Source organism: Zootoca vivipara, chromosome 1 (genome assembly GCF_965207765.1).
Source record: "Zootoca vivipara chromosome 1, rZooViv2.hap1.1, whole genome shotgun sequence".
In the NCBI taxonomy this organism is placed as follows: domain Eukaryota; kingdom Metazoa; phylum Chordata; class Lepidosauria; order Squamata; family Lacertidae; genus Zootoca; species Zootoca vivipara.
In genome coordinates this window covers 129,069,573-129,084,163 of record NC_142582.1, presented here as the reverse complement: position 1 = coordinate 129,084,163, position 14,591 = coordinate 129,069,573, and the positions used below count along the sequence as shown (strand labels likewise).

General features: G+C 48.0%; 1 protein-coding gene across 5 annotated transcripts in view; it reads left to right on the top strand.

The window, feature by feature from the left end:
* Positions 1-14,591, top strand: part of SLC35F4 (solute carrier family 35 member F4) — a 127,132-nt gene that overhangs the window by 82,248 nt on the left and 30,293 nt on the right. Inside the window, exon 1 of one of the 5 annotated variants that reach the window (XM_060270980.2) lies at positions 2,758-2,973. The exons of the other annotated variants lie outside the window; for them this stretch is intronic. Coding sequence (XP_060126963.2) covers positions 2,898-2,973 — 76 coding nt within the window. The 5' untranslated portion in view covers positions 2,758-2,897. Of the gene's footprint in view, positions 1-2,757; positions 2,974-14,591 lie in introns of those variants that run through there. 5 annotated transcript variants of the gene reach the window in all.

Genomic DNA, 14,591 nt, shown 5'->3' with positions numbered 1-14,591 from the left:
GATGTCATATAGAGGAGGGAGAAAGGTTGTTTTCTGCTGCTCCAGAGAAGCGGACACGGAGCAATGGATTCAAACTACAAGAATGAAGATTCCACCTAAATGTTAGGAAGAACTTCCTGATAGTAAGAGCTGTTCGGCAGTGGAATTTGCTACCAAGGAGTGTGGTGGAGTCTCCTTCTTTGGAGGTCTTTAAGCAGAGGATTAACAGGCATATGTCAAGAATGCTTTGATGGTGTTTCCTGCTTGGCAGGGGGGTTGGACTGGATGGCCCTTGTGGTCTCTTCCAACTCTATGATTCTGTGATTCTAAGTGTTACTAGAGAACTGTCTCCAGCATATTATGTCAAGAGAGCTGAAATCACAAACCCCAAGTCACAACAGGTCTCAAACCTTCTGTGAATTAGGGACTTGACCAGGCACTCCCAAACCTGGCCCTCCAGATGCTTTGGGACTGCAATTCCCACCATCCCTGACCACTGGTCCTATTGGCTAGGAATGATGGGAGTTGTAGTCTCAAAACATCTGGAGGGCCGAGTTTGGGGATGCCTGGACTTGACTATCCCCTGTATGCAAAGACAGGCTCCAGCGAATTGCTGTATGTAACCAGTTGTGAGGGGCAGATGAGGTTTGTCAACCTGGGAAAGTGGCCCACCTAGGAGAAGGAAAATTCTGGTGCTTAAACCTCCGGTCTCTTGCGGCTATACTCATTCGTGAGAAAGGCTTTGGGAGTAAACCCTGAGGGATAATCGACACTCGTTGCCACGCAGGACATCTTCAGGAGAAGAAAAGGCTACGGAGCAAACCCTACACAAATCTGGACGGAAATGCCGTTTACCTTTCCGCCGGAGCAGTACCTATTTATCTACTTGCACTGGCGTGCTTTCGAGCTGCTAGGTTGGCAGGAGCTGGGACAGAGCAACGGGAGCTCACCCCATCACGGGGATTCAAACTGCTGACCTTGCAATCGGCAAGGCCAAGAGGCTCAGTGGTTTAGACCAGAGTGCCACCCAGTTCCCGTGCTCTAGTTTCTTCTTGGGCTTGCCGCTGTGGCGGGAAGGTAAACGGTGTTTCCATGTACTCTAGCTTCCATCACGGTGTTCCTTTGCGCAAGAAACGGTTTAGTCCTGCTGGCCACAAGACCTGGAAAGCTATCTGTGGACAAACGCTGGCTCTCTCGGCCTGAAAGTGAGATGAGTGCCGCAGCCCCATAGTCACATTTGACTGGATTTAACCGTCCAAGGGTCCTTTACTTTTACCTTACTCCAGGCATTCCCAAACTCAGCCTTCCAGATGTTTTGGGACTACAACTCCCATCATCCCTAGCTAACAGGACCAGTGGTCAGGGATGATGGGAACTGTAGTCCCAAAACATCTGGAGGGCTGAGTTTGGGGGTCCCTGCCTTATTCAAATCCAGAGTGGAGTCCCTAAGACAGTTGGGTGGTGCTTTGTACGCCTCCTTCTGGCGACTCCTGCATCCCAGCTGGTGCCAAACGTCTTGCTCTGCTTTCCTTTGGTGAGGCTGAGAGCTGGGTCTTGTCCTTTGGGCAGCCCAGGACCTCCAGCCACCCTGCCTAGTCCTGTGCCCCAGGGATGTCGCTTCGGTGCTGCTAAAGCAGCAGAAACAACCTGGGGGGGGGGCAACAATTACAAGTTATAAGCTCAACCTGATGGTGTAAGTTATGAGGGCTACAGGTTGCCTTCATCGGTGGGGGAGATCTACGGCCTACCGTACGCTATGCTTCATGAATAGCTGCCCCAGCTGCAACAAAACATGTCTCTCCCCTATCGGCCTCTACAGCCACAGCAGGCGCTGTAATTCTCCAATGGTTTGACTTCACCCCCAAAGGCGCACTCCTCTGTTGTCTCCCGAGACAGACAAATTCTAAGCACTGGGGGAACAGGAACCTGGTCAGATATCAACTCCCTCTATCTCCCGGGTGACCTTGGGCCAGGCGCTCTCAGCCTAACCTACCTCAGAGGGTTGTTGTGAGAATAAATTTGGCCGCTAATGGTGGCTACAAGCCCTGTGAGCATCTTGAAGGAAGCACATTATTATTATTATTATTATTTAAATGCAATCATTGGAAACATTTGCCAACTTTAATTTCCTTTCTCCCCCCACAACCTAAAATGGGAGCCTGTAATGTTTATTGATCTTGCCGTTTAAGTGTATTGGTTTTTAGATTTCTCCTGCTAAAGATGCTATGGGCTCCAGTGATTCTGGGATGAGCTCTGCAGCCGTGTGTTTTTCTAGTGTCTCCTCCAAAACACTGCTTTTGTCTGCCGCGTTGATTTCCAGGACTTCCCCCTCGCTCTGTGATATTTAACTAAGCAGCTAAGAGCACCGGTTCGCTGTCTAATATTAGACTTCACCGGCAGAGAAGTGCTTTCTATTCTGGTGAGATTCAGCCGACCTAACCTCATGCATTTTCATGGCACGAAGGGCTCGCAAAATAGCAGCGCATCTTTCCTTTCGCTGTGCCGTCGCCGAAAGATAATATGCCGCCTCTGTGGGCTTTCAGGGGGGGGGTCGTTTCATTGCAAACGGGGTGCCTTGATTCGGAACGGGCTTGCTGTGTCGTAGAAGTGGAAAGAGGGATTTTGGGGTGGGGATAAAATACTAAGAAGGGTACTAAATCCTGAGATCGCTGGCCATGCCCAACAATTGGGCAAACTGCTGGCTCTGAGGTCAAGCCTTGTCTGAATGTGTTGCAAATGGTTTCTCCGGGAAACTGCAGATCTGACGGCAGCGTCTTCCGAACAGCATCTACAGACACGGCAGAGAGGTACCTTGTGGCACAGGGCAGGGAGGGGGGCAGCCCTCTCCCCCCAAAAAATGTGCGGGCAAAAGGCGGAGAGGAGGACATAACGTCTCAGTGGAGGGCGATTTCCACAGAATGAAGAAACATACTGCGAGAGTGGCACCTTTGCAGCCGTTCAGTATTTCCACATTAAATTCAGCTAGATCAGACGGTAAATGCCATTTTATTTCCTCCTACGTACCTTCCAACCTATTCTGTCCCCCACCCCCAAAGAAACCAGTAATTTTTCATTTAGATGTGTGTGTGTGTTTGTGTGTGTGTGTGTGTGACGGAAAGGCCATTTGTAAGAAGGGGTTGGAATGTTGATAGAATACTTTTATTTCCTAGTTTTGGTTCTGCGGTCCCCAAAATGCCTAGCTTTTTACACTGTATTGAGATCCGTTTCTGGCAATGAGGGTGGAGGAGGAGGAGGAGGAGGAGGAGGAGGAGGAGGAGGAGGAGGAAGAGGGGAGACCAAACAAGGGGGGGGAAGAGAGAGATAAAAGTTGTTAATCTTTCATTTTTAGTTTGTGAGGTCCTCACAAACCAGCTCTCTCAGATTGCCTCTGTCTCCCAATACTATTTCAGTGGGGGGAATCTTTCATTTCTCTCTCTGTGTGTGTTAGAAGTATTTTATTATGTTGCAGCAGGCTGTGAAGATCGTCTACTTATCCTGAGTTTCAAATAGTAGAACGTGGGTGGGGGCGGGGGGGGGGAGAGAGAGAAAAGGACAAGAATCAGTTTTCTCAAATGGCATCTCCACAAATAGCTTTAATCCAGGAGTGTGAAGAGAAAGCACTTTGGACACCTGTGAACAGGTGTGCCCTGTTGATGGAAGAGATGGAGGTGGAATCCACAGAACTTCCAAAGTGGGCTAACCTGATCTGGGTGGAACAGGACTCTCAGTGGCTACTAGCCAGGATGGCTGTGCTCTGCACATACAGCAGGGGGCAGCAACGCTTCTGAATACCACTTGCTGGAAACCACAGGGGGGGGGGGGGAGAGGGCTCCTCTCTTAATGTCCTTCCTACAGGCATCAGGCTTGACCACTGTGAGAACATGATGCTGGGCTTGATGGGACATTGGGTTCTTATGACCCAGACCGAGATCATGAATCAGTTTAGTTCACTGTGGAATCCTCAGCCCTGAGGTGGTCCAAGGACTCCAGCCATACCTCCATCCAGTGTGTGTGTGTGTGTGTGTGTGTGTGTGTGTGTGTGTGTGTGTAACCTAGTTTTCCCTTTGCAAAGCTCCAGAAGAGGTCATCCAACTGCCCATGGTCTGAAGGACCTAATGTGTGGGTCTTCTGACCGTGCACTATGTATTGTTGTTTAGTCGTGTCCGGCTCTTTGTGACCCCATGGACCAGAGCACGCCAGGCACTCCTGTCTTCCACTGCCTCCCGCAGTTTGGTCAAACTCATGTTCGTAGCTTCGAGAACATTGTCCAACCATCTCGTCCTCTGTTGTCCCCTTCTCCTAGTGCCCTCCATCTTTCCCAACATCAGGGTCTTTTCCAGGGAGTCTTCTCTTCTCAGGAGGTGGCCAAAGTATTGGAGCCTCAGCTTCACTATCTGTCCTTCCAGTGAGCACTCAGGGCTGATTTCCTTCAGAATGGATAGATTTGATCTTCTTGCAGTCCATGGGACTCTCAAGAGTCTCCTCCAGCACTATGTATAGAATACAGCAAGTCCCCCATGGGAACTCAGATACGTAAGCGAATTGTCATATGGCACCTTGAAGGGACGCGGGTGGCACTGTGGTCTAAACCACTGAGCCTCTTGGGCTTGCCGACCAGAAGGTCAGCGGTTCAAATCCCCGTGACGGAGTGAGCTCCCGTTGTTCTGTCCCAGCTCCTGCCAACCTAGCAGTTCAAAACCATGCCAGTGTAAGTGGATAAATAGGTACCGCTCCGGCAGGAAGGGAAATGGCATTTCCATGCGCTCTGGTTTCTGTCGCGGTGTCCTGTTGCGCCAGAAGTGATTGAGTCATGCTGGCCACATGACTCGGAAAGCTGTCTGTGGACAAATGCTGGCTCCCTCGGCCTGAAAGCAAGATGAGCGCCGCAACCCCATAGTCGCCTTTGACTGGACTTAACCGTCCAGGTGTCCTTTACCTTTACCTTTATCATATTGCACCTTAAACCCATGTTGCGGTCCCTGCAGTGTGATGTCTAGGCACTTTTTATTTTTAACAAGATTACAAAGCTGAAAATGAATTGTGCCTCTCGTCAGCACAACAGAGATGTCAGTCGCCATCCTGGCATCCGGAGGTCTCTACATGGTTGCAGCTGGACCCTCACCAGGTGCAAAATGCACCTGGCGCCTGGGGAATTTCTAGCACTGGTTCCGTCGTCCTTCCACAAAACTACAGGAAAGCAGCTTGGCTTCCTCCCCTGGAAAAAAAAACCTGTTTTGATAAATGGATGAGGGTCTATTGGAGGAATGTCTTATCTGTGCCAGCTGGGGGGTGTATTACAGCAAGGAGAAGCTTGATTTGTGACTAGGATCCAATTGGAGAGGTGGTGGCGGCAGTGGTGGGCTGTTCAAAGTGGATCTGGTTCCATGGATGGGTCAAGTAGGATCCGGGGCTGGTGCAGCCAGCTGGTTCCAGAATCAATTTTGCTGGGAAGTCCCAAGTGTGCAGCTGCATGGTGGATTCCCACAAGCATCACACAAATCAGGGAATCCATACCAAAATCAATTCATAAGCTGGAGTGGCTTGCCAGCGCAGGTGCCATCTAGGCCAGGAGGTTCTAATTTCAAGCCAGGATAAAAACCAGGTTTGCCATCCTGGTTTTGGGGAGGTGAGGTGGCTTAAAGTGCAAACCGTTGTTTCCTAGTTTAGGTGGAATGGCAAACAGTGGTTTGCAAAAACACAGTGAAGCAACTGAGCACTCTGACCGTACAAGGGGAGGCGAGCGTGGAAGTCCAAAGTTCCTTCTGAGATCGTTCTTACGGTTCCATATATTGGTTTGGAATTATGCCCAAAATGAGCAATTGATTAATATATGCGCATACGTGATATAGACAGAGCCTCTCGGTTAAAAATAAATAAATCTGTGTTTTTTTATTTGGGTTGGTGGAGAGCTATGTCTGTTGTAGTCATATAGTGTTAATTTGATAGTTGTATTTCTTGTATTTCTTGGGAGAAAAGCAATGACAAACCTAGACAGCATCTTAAAAAGCAGAGACATCACCTTGCCGACAAAGGTCCGTATAGTTAAAGCTATGGTTTTCCCAGTAGTGATGTATGGAAGTGAGAGCTGGTCGCCAAAGAATTGATGCTTTTGAATTATGGTGCTGGAGGAGACTCTTGAGAGTCCCATGGACTGCTAGAAGATCAAACCTATCCATTCTGAAGGAAATCATCCCTGAGTGCTCACTGGAAGGACAGATCGTGAAGCTGAGGCTCCAATACTTTGGCCACCTCATGAGAAGAGAAGACTCCCTGGAAAAGACCCTGATGTTGAGAAAGATTGAGGGCACTAGGAGAAGGGAACGGCAGAGGACGAGATGGTTGGACAGTGTTCTCGAAGCTACAAACATGAGTTTGACCAAACTGCGGGAGGCAGTGCAAGACAGGAGTGCCTGGCGTGCTATGGTCCATGGGGTCACGAAGAGTCGGACACGACTAAACGACTAAACAACAACAACAATTTCTTATTTGGTATTCACATCCCTTGAAATTTGCAACTCGCCTGGACCAGGAAGTGGAGTGAGAAGATTCTGGCTGATCCAAGGGAGCAGTGGCTGATGGGCCACAGATCATACCTACTTTAAGAAGAACTCAGGCTATTGCCCATTTCTTACACTACAGAAAACCAGTTTGTCTTGCTTCTCTCCCTCTCTCCTCACCCTTTATAAGGGGCGATTCATTCTTGACTTGTGCTGACAACAGATGCATTGTAAATCCCACCCCGTCAAAAAATGGCATTTTCAGATGGGCTTCCATGAACTACGTGTGCTGGGTTTTTTCCTCGCTGTCCACACAACATCCTCCATAATCCATAGAATCATAGAATCGTAGAGTTGGAAGAGACCACAAGGGCCATCCAGTCCAACCCCCTGCCAAGCAGGAAACACCATCAAAGCATTCTTGACATATGCCTGTCAAGCCTCTGCTTAAAGACCTCCAAAGAAGGAGACTCCACCACACTCCTTGGTAGCAAATTCCACTGCCGAACAGCTCTTACTGTCAGGAAGTTCTTCCTAATGTTGAGGTGGAATCTTCTTTCTTGTAGTTTGAATCCATTGCTCCGTGTCCACTTCTCTGGAGCAGCAGAAAACAACCTTTCACCCTCCTCTATATGACATCCTTTTATATATTTGAACATGGCTATCATATCACCCCTTAACCTTCTCTTCTCCAGGCTAAACATACCCAGCTCCCTAAGCCGTTCCTCATAAGGCATCGTTTCCAGGCCTTTGACCATTTTGGTTGCCCTCTTCTGGACACGTTCCAGCTTGTCAGTATCCTTCTTGAACTGTGGTGCCCAGAACTGGACACAGTACTCCAGGTGAGGTCTGACCAGAGCGGAATACAGTGGTACTATTACTTCCCTTGATCTAGATGCTATACTCCTATTGATGCAGCCCAGAATTGCATCCAAACAGATCCCAACGTTTTGGGTAAATTAACGCCCTCATTTTCCGTCCCTGTGTAAATCCACATTGTCTCCTGGTGTGGAAGACCAGAAATTCTCCTTTTAAAGGAATATTGAATCAAAATCTGGTGCTCTAAGCCGATGACAGGATAGGAGAGCAAAGCCGCATTTTTATATCTAAAGGAAGCTGCTGGCGGCCTAAAATCCCAGCACAACAACTTCTTGGTTTACAAATCAAGCTTCTTCTTATTTATTTATTTTAAAAAACAATATGGTGTTGGGTTGATTCACAAAGCAGGTTTGCTTCATTGGTGCGCGACGGCTGTAAAGAGAGAAAACGAATCACATTTTTGTTTCAAAGCTTGAAGCTTAGAAAAATCACAGGAGAGGGAGAAGGAGCTCCTGGTGATGGAAATTATCCCTGCTGATGATCATAAGGATGGTTAATAATAACACTCGTGATTGCAAACACCATAATGATTGCAAGCGTATTAAATTGCATGGGGCAAGTGGATGACGATGAAGCACATTCGTCAGGGATTACTGGATAAGTTAAGCCACGGGTCCCGAGTTCAGTTCCCAGAACATCCAGGTAGGACTGGAAAAAGACTCCCTGACTGAAACCCTGGAGAGCTGCTGCCAGTCAGTGTTGGCCATACTGAGCTGGATGGACTGGGGGTCTGGCTCAGTAGAAGGCAGCTTCCTATGCACCCATGTTTGCATGGCAGAGAGAAAAAGTGTGTGTAGTCAGCCCACCCCTGTCCCACGTGGGGAGAAAGATGTCGGAGGGAGGAATGATCAAATACTGATGGCACCTTGCCCCCAAACTGGGGGAAATTAGCAGCCAAACCTGACATATGCATATTCTTGTTAGTTAGCCTGAGAAGGGCCTAATACCATAGTGCTAAATTGCTGATAGGCAGATACTCAGACCATAGACGTTCAATTGGTAGAGAGGGCTCTGTGTGATGTCATTTCCCCTCCTCTCCTGGAGAGGAAGGAGCATAGAGTACTTCCTGTTCCCTTCTCTCTTCCTTTGACCAGCATTGGATACAGACATGCCTCTGTTTGCCCCAGCTTTAGGCACATGCCTGAGGCTGGTTATTCTGTAAATACAAGTGTTTTGCTTGAATAGTTTTTATTGCTGCCATTGCTAATCAATGTGAGATTATAAGTGAGTAAATTATAATTTTGTTGTGGTAAGAAAGAGGAGCCAGCTTACTTTATAGCTGGACTTGCTCAAATATCTCAAGGGCTGTCGCGTGGAAGATGGAACAAACTTGTTTTTTTTCCTGTTCCTGAGACTAGGACCCAAACCAATGGATTCAAGTTTAAAGAAAGTAAATTCTGACTAAACCTCAGGTAGAACCTTCTGAGGGTTTGACAGTGGAGCAAACTTTCTTGGAAGGTTGTGGTTGGCTTGTCATCTGCCATGGATGCTTCAGCTGAGATTCCTGCATTGCATGGGGTGGGGCTAGGTGACTCTCGGGGTCCCTTCCAACTCTACAGTTCTAAGATTCTGTGATCCTATGTTGTTGGCAATGGAGGTGTGCGCCTTTGGGGATGAAGTCAAACTCAAACTGTTGGAGAGTTACAGCGCCTGCTGTGGCTGTAGAGACCAATACAGGCGAGACATGTTTTGTTGCAGCTGGGGCAGATGAAGGCGTCCAGTTGTGCTGCTGCAGATGCACCATGGCATTTCTTCCCTCTGTGCTCCTCCCAGCAGTCATTCCTCCTCTCGTCACTGCTTATTCTAACCTCACAACGCAGTGTTGATAGAAACTCTGCAAACCTGTAAGGTGAACGGCCTGGGTGGGGACGGTCCAGCACTCAGTTGGAGAGCACACATGTTGCTTGCAGAAGGTCCAACCTGTGGCATCTCCCAACCAGCAACAGTGTTCAAGGAAAGATCTCTGTTAGAGTAGAAAATACTGGGGTAGGCAGACAGTGCTAGGATTATTGCTATCCAGTGCTGCTTCAGCAAGGACTGGTGTGATTAATTTGTATCACATGAGAGTCATGAGTCTGAGAGAGTGTGGGATGGAAGTCAATAATAATAATAATAATAATAATAATAATAATAATAATAATAATATATTTATTATTTATACCCCGCCCATCTGGCTGAGTTTCCCCAGCCACTCTGGGCGGCTTCCAGCAGAAATATTAAAATACAGTGGTACCTCGACTTATGAACGACTCGACAACCAAATTTTTCGACTTACGAATGGGGCTAATGGCCGCACGCTTACGAATATCGACATCTGAAAGGAAACTGCGGCTGTTTTAGATAGGGATTTTTCGACTTACGAATTTTTAGATAGGGTTGCTTCGTCTTACGAATTTTTCCGTTTCCAATGCATTCCTATGGGAAATTGCGTTTCCAATGGCGTTTTTCAACTTACGAATTTTTCTACCTACGAAGGTGCCTTCGGAACGGATTAAATTAGTGAGGCACCACTGTACAATAATTTATTAAACATTAAAAGCTTCCCTAAACAGGGCTGCCTTCAGATGTCCTCTAAAAGTCTGGTAGTTGTTTTTCTCTTTGATATCTGGTGGGAGGGCGTTCCACAGGGCGGGTGCCACCACCGAGAAGGCCCTCTGCCTGGTTCCCTGTAACTTGGTTTCTCACAGTGAGGGAACTACCAGAAGGCCCTTGGAACTGGACCTCAGTGTCCGGACAGAATGATGGGAGTGGAGACGCTCCTTCAGGTATACTGGACCGAGGCTGTTTAGGGCTTTAAAGGTCAGCACCAACACTTTGAATTGTGCTCGGAAACGTACTGAGAGCCAATGTAAGTCTTTCAAGACCAGTGTTATGTGGTCTCGGCAGCTGCTCTCAGTCACCAGTCTAGCTGCCGCATTCTGGATTAATTTTAGTTTCCGGGTCACCTTCAAAGGTAGCCCCACGTAGAGCGCATTGCAGTAGTCCAAGCGAGAGATTACTAGAGCATGCACTACTCTGGCGAGACAGTCTGCGAGCAGGTAGGATCTCAGCCTGCGTACCAGATGGAGCTGATAAACAGCTGCCCTGGATACAGAATTGACCTGCGCCTCCATGGACAGCTGTGAGTCCAAAATGACTCCCAGGCTGCGCACCTGGTCCTTCAGGGGCACAGTTACCCCATTCAGGACCAGGGAGTCCTCCACACCTGCCCGCCTCCTGTCCCCCCAAAAACAGTACTTCTGTCTTGTCAGGATTCAACCTCAATCTGTCTTATCTGTTTCCCACCGAGAGTGTTATTGTACTATTTGGTTTCTGTTCTGCTGAGAAGCGGTTTAGTGTGTTTCTGTTCTATGGTAGCAGAGAGAGAGATGTGATTATGAAGCCTCTGTATATATAGTTTGCCAATAAAGTAGTTTTAGAACTACACATGAGTCTTTCTTCTTGCCGGAGGATGCAAGAAGACCAGCGTGCTCTTCTCAGGACCCAGGGGGACCCAGGTGGCGCTGTGGGTTAATCCACAGAGTCTAGGGCTTGCTGATCAGAAGGTCGGCGGTTCAAATCCCTGCAACGGGGTGAGCTCCCGTTGCTCGGTCCCAGCTCCTGCCAACCTAGCAGTTCGAAAGCACATCAAAGTGCAAGTAGATAAATAGGGACCGCTCCGGCGGGAAGGTAAATGGCGTTTCCATGTGCTGCTCTGGTTCGCCAGAAGCAGCTTTGTCATGCTGGCCACATGACCCGGAAGCTGTCTGCGGACAAACGCTGGCTCCCTCGGCCTATAGAGCGAGATGAGCGCCGCAACCCCAGAGTCGGACACGACTGGACCTGATGGTCAGGGGCCCCTTTACCTTTACTTTACCTAATAAAGTAGTGACCAGCGTGCTCTTCTCAGGAGAGAAGGGTTGCGTATTACTGGCTCTCTGGACTGAGGGGAAATGCCAGCCAGAGGTGAGCCAACAGGGCTACGCTCAGAGGCGCTGGGATTCTGCCGTCTTACGCATCCCGTCAGACAAAACAGCTTCCAATTTCCCTGCTACCAGACCGAGACGTTCTCATAAGAACATAAAATGAGCCTGCTGGATCAGGCGATGGCCCATCTAAGTCCAGCATCCTCTTCTCGCAGCGGCCAAGCAGATGCCCACGGCAAGCCCGCAAGCAGGACATAAAGGCAGCAGCTTTCTGCCCACCTGTGATGCCCAGAAACTGGGTTTCAGAGGCATTTGCCGCATCTCCGCTCTCCTCTCCCTTGGCTGTCCCCTCGTTTGTCTATACAAACTGCCGAGCGGCTTCGGGAAGCTCTGGACCAGGCTGCACTTCTGTTCGGGGAGAAATAAATAAATGAAGCCCTCGGAACATTTACCAGAATGCATCAGTTCACCTTGAGGGTCAAAGCACATCCTTGCAGCACACTTAGCCGTGGCAGTCTGAAAGGAGACAGTTCGGAGCTTCGCAGCTGCTGTAGGATGAAATATTGATAAGCTGTCGCTCCTCAAACATCTGGGAAGAATAGTTTCCCCCATCAAGCAGGGTCACTGAATTTAAGAGTGTAAAGAGCTGTTCGGAGCTCCCCATTCCTTGAAATGCATGGGGGTTAAGAAATGCAGGGGGGTTAAGAAAACAGGTTGCCAAAAACTTCGATGTTGGATTTTTTAAATATTGAAGACACCTTTTGTCGTGAAAGGAGCAAAATAAATAAATCAGCTGCGACTCATGCAGCCAGGTAGCCTAACCTTTCTGCCAAGTCCTTTGTGGGCTGAATTCTGAGGCTGCCCGTTTCACCGCCTGCGCAATTCTCAAGGTAAATACAGGCTGTCTCTTTCAATTATGCAAAGAACCTTCGCAGACCAAGTCTAGGTTTGGCCGTTTATAAAGGGAGGGAAGAAAAGAAAGCCTAGATTTGATTTGGAGCATTCCTGCCCAATCAGGGTGGAGCTGGATGTTATAGGGATGCGTGAATACCAAGTGGCGGCAACAGAACTGATGATTAATAGTGCTGATAAATAATACCTGATAATGTAGGAAAAAGCTTTGGAAAGCCACCTCCTTGCAGAGATACGAGAAGTTTATGGATTGGACAGAGGAGGCTGCCTGTTGGCACCCTGTATGGTTAACTGTTCCTGTCTTTCACCCTCCCAGGAGAGCATGTGTAGAGTATGTTGATGGCCGGAAAAAAACTGGTGGCACAAAAAAGGTGTCACCTCTATCCACAAGATGGTGGGTGGGGCCAGTGGGAAAGTAAGCGGAGCAGTGAGTGCAAACAGATTATTGGTTTGTCTTTGTTCTGATTTTTATTATGTATTTTGTGGTTTTGGTGTTGTGATTTTAGGTTGTGAACCACCCTGAGATCTACGGGTATAGGGCAGTACAGTATACAAATTATTATTATTATTATTATTATTATTATTAATATTAATATTTTGTACAGAAGTAAGGCCTGCTGTGTTTAGTGGGACATTTTCTCTGATGGGTAGAGAGGTTCTAGGAAATCTGAGGTGGGCCCTGTGTTTCAGTTCTCTTTCTGTTTTGGAATGTGCGAATTATTAGGCAGGATCGTCTGTCATTGAGAACTGAATCTACTGAGCAGGTTGAAACATTAACAGGATTTTAACCACGCCTGTGAATTATCGGAAAGTATGGATAATTTGGAAGGATAAAACTTGGATAGTATTGATATGCAGTTGTAAATATTATCACTAGGACCCATGGAAGGGATGGGGGAAGTCAGGAGATTCAGAGTAATCTCGATACAGTCATACCTCGGGTTGTGTCCGCTGCGGGTTGCGTTCTTTCAGGATACGAACGCAGCAGACCCGGAAGTGTTTACTTCCGGGTTCTGCCACGCGCGCATGCGCAGAAGCGTTTGGCGTGCTTCGCGCATGCACAGAAGCACTCTATCATGCTTCTGCGCAAGTGCTCTATCGCCGCTTGGGTTTGTGGACTTTTCGGGGTGCAAATGGCACCCCGGAACAGATTGGGTTCGCAACCTGTATTTGGCACCACTGTATTTGGATTTTGAATTTTTTGTCGTTGTATGTTTATACAGTGGTACCTCGACTTACGAAGGCGATCCATTCCGCGGCGCTCTTCGGAAGTCGAATCCTTCGTAAGTCGAAGCGTCCATTTTGCGCATGAGCAAAGCGCGGTTTTGTGCTTTGCGCATGCGCAGACTGCGCGCGCCGCTTATGCACAGGCGCAGAACACACGCGCACGGCGAAAATACTTCTGGGTTTGCCGACTTCGGAAGTCGAAACCTTCGGAAGTCGAGGCATTCGTAAGTCGAGGTACCACTGTATTGGATAAAATCACAGACACACAGACACAACTGAATCTACTGAATCTTCTGCCACCCCTAGTCACAACACTCTTTGGCTTTTGCTGCAAGATCCTGACTCATCTATAACTTTGGAAAACTTATATTGCTCTCTGCTATATACAGTACCAACCTTTTCTTCTTCTTCTGCAACTCGTATGCTTTTGTAGCATTACATGCTGCAAATCATAGAATCATAGAGTTGGAAGAGACCACAAGGGCCATCCAGTCCAACCCCCTGCCAAGCAGGTAACACCATCAAAGCATTCTTGACATATGCCTCCACCACACTCCTTGGTAGCAAATTCCACTGCCGAACAGCTCTTACTGTCAGGAAGTTCTTCCTAATGTTCAGGTGGAATCTTCTTTCTTGTAGTTTGAATCCATTGCTCTGTGTCTGCTTCTCTGGAGCAGCAGAAAACAACCTTTCACTCTCCTCTATATGACATCCTATTATATATTTGAACATGGCTATCATATCACCCCTTAACCTTCTCTTCTCCAAGCTAAACATACCCAGCTCCCTAAGCCGTTCCTCATAAGGCATCGTTTCCAGGCCTTTGACCATTTTGGTTGCCCTCCTCTGGACACGTCCCAGCTTGTCAGTATCCTTCTTGAACTGTGGTGCCCAGAACTGGACACAGTACTCCAGGCGAGGTCTGACCAGAGCAGAATACAGTGGTACTATTACTTCCCTTGATCTAGATGCTATACTCCTATTGATGCAGCCCAGAATTGCATTGGCTTTTTTAGCTGCTGCATCACACTGTTGACTCATGTCAAGTTTGTGGTCTACCAAGACTCCTAGATCCTTTTCACATGTACTGCTCTCAAGCCAGGTGTCACCCATCCTGTATTTGTGCCTTTCATTTTTTTTGCCCAAGTGTAGTACTTTACATTTCTCCTTGTTAAAATTCATCTTGTTTGCT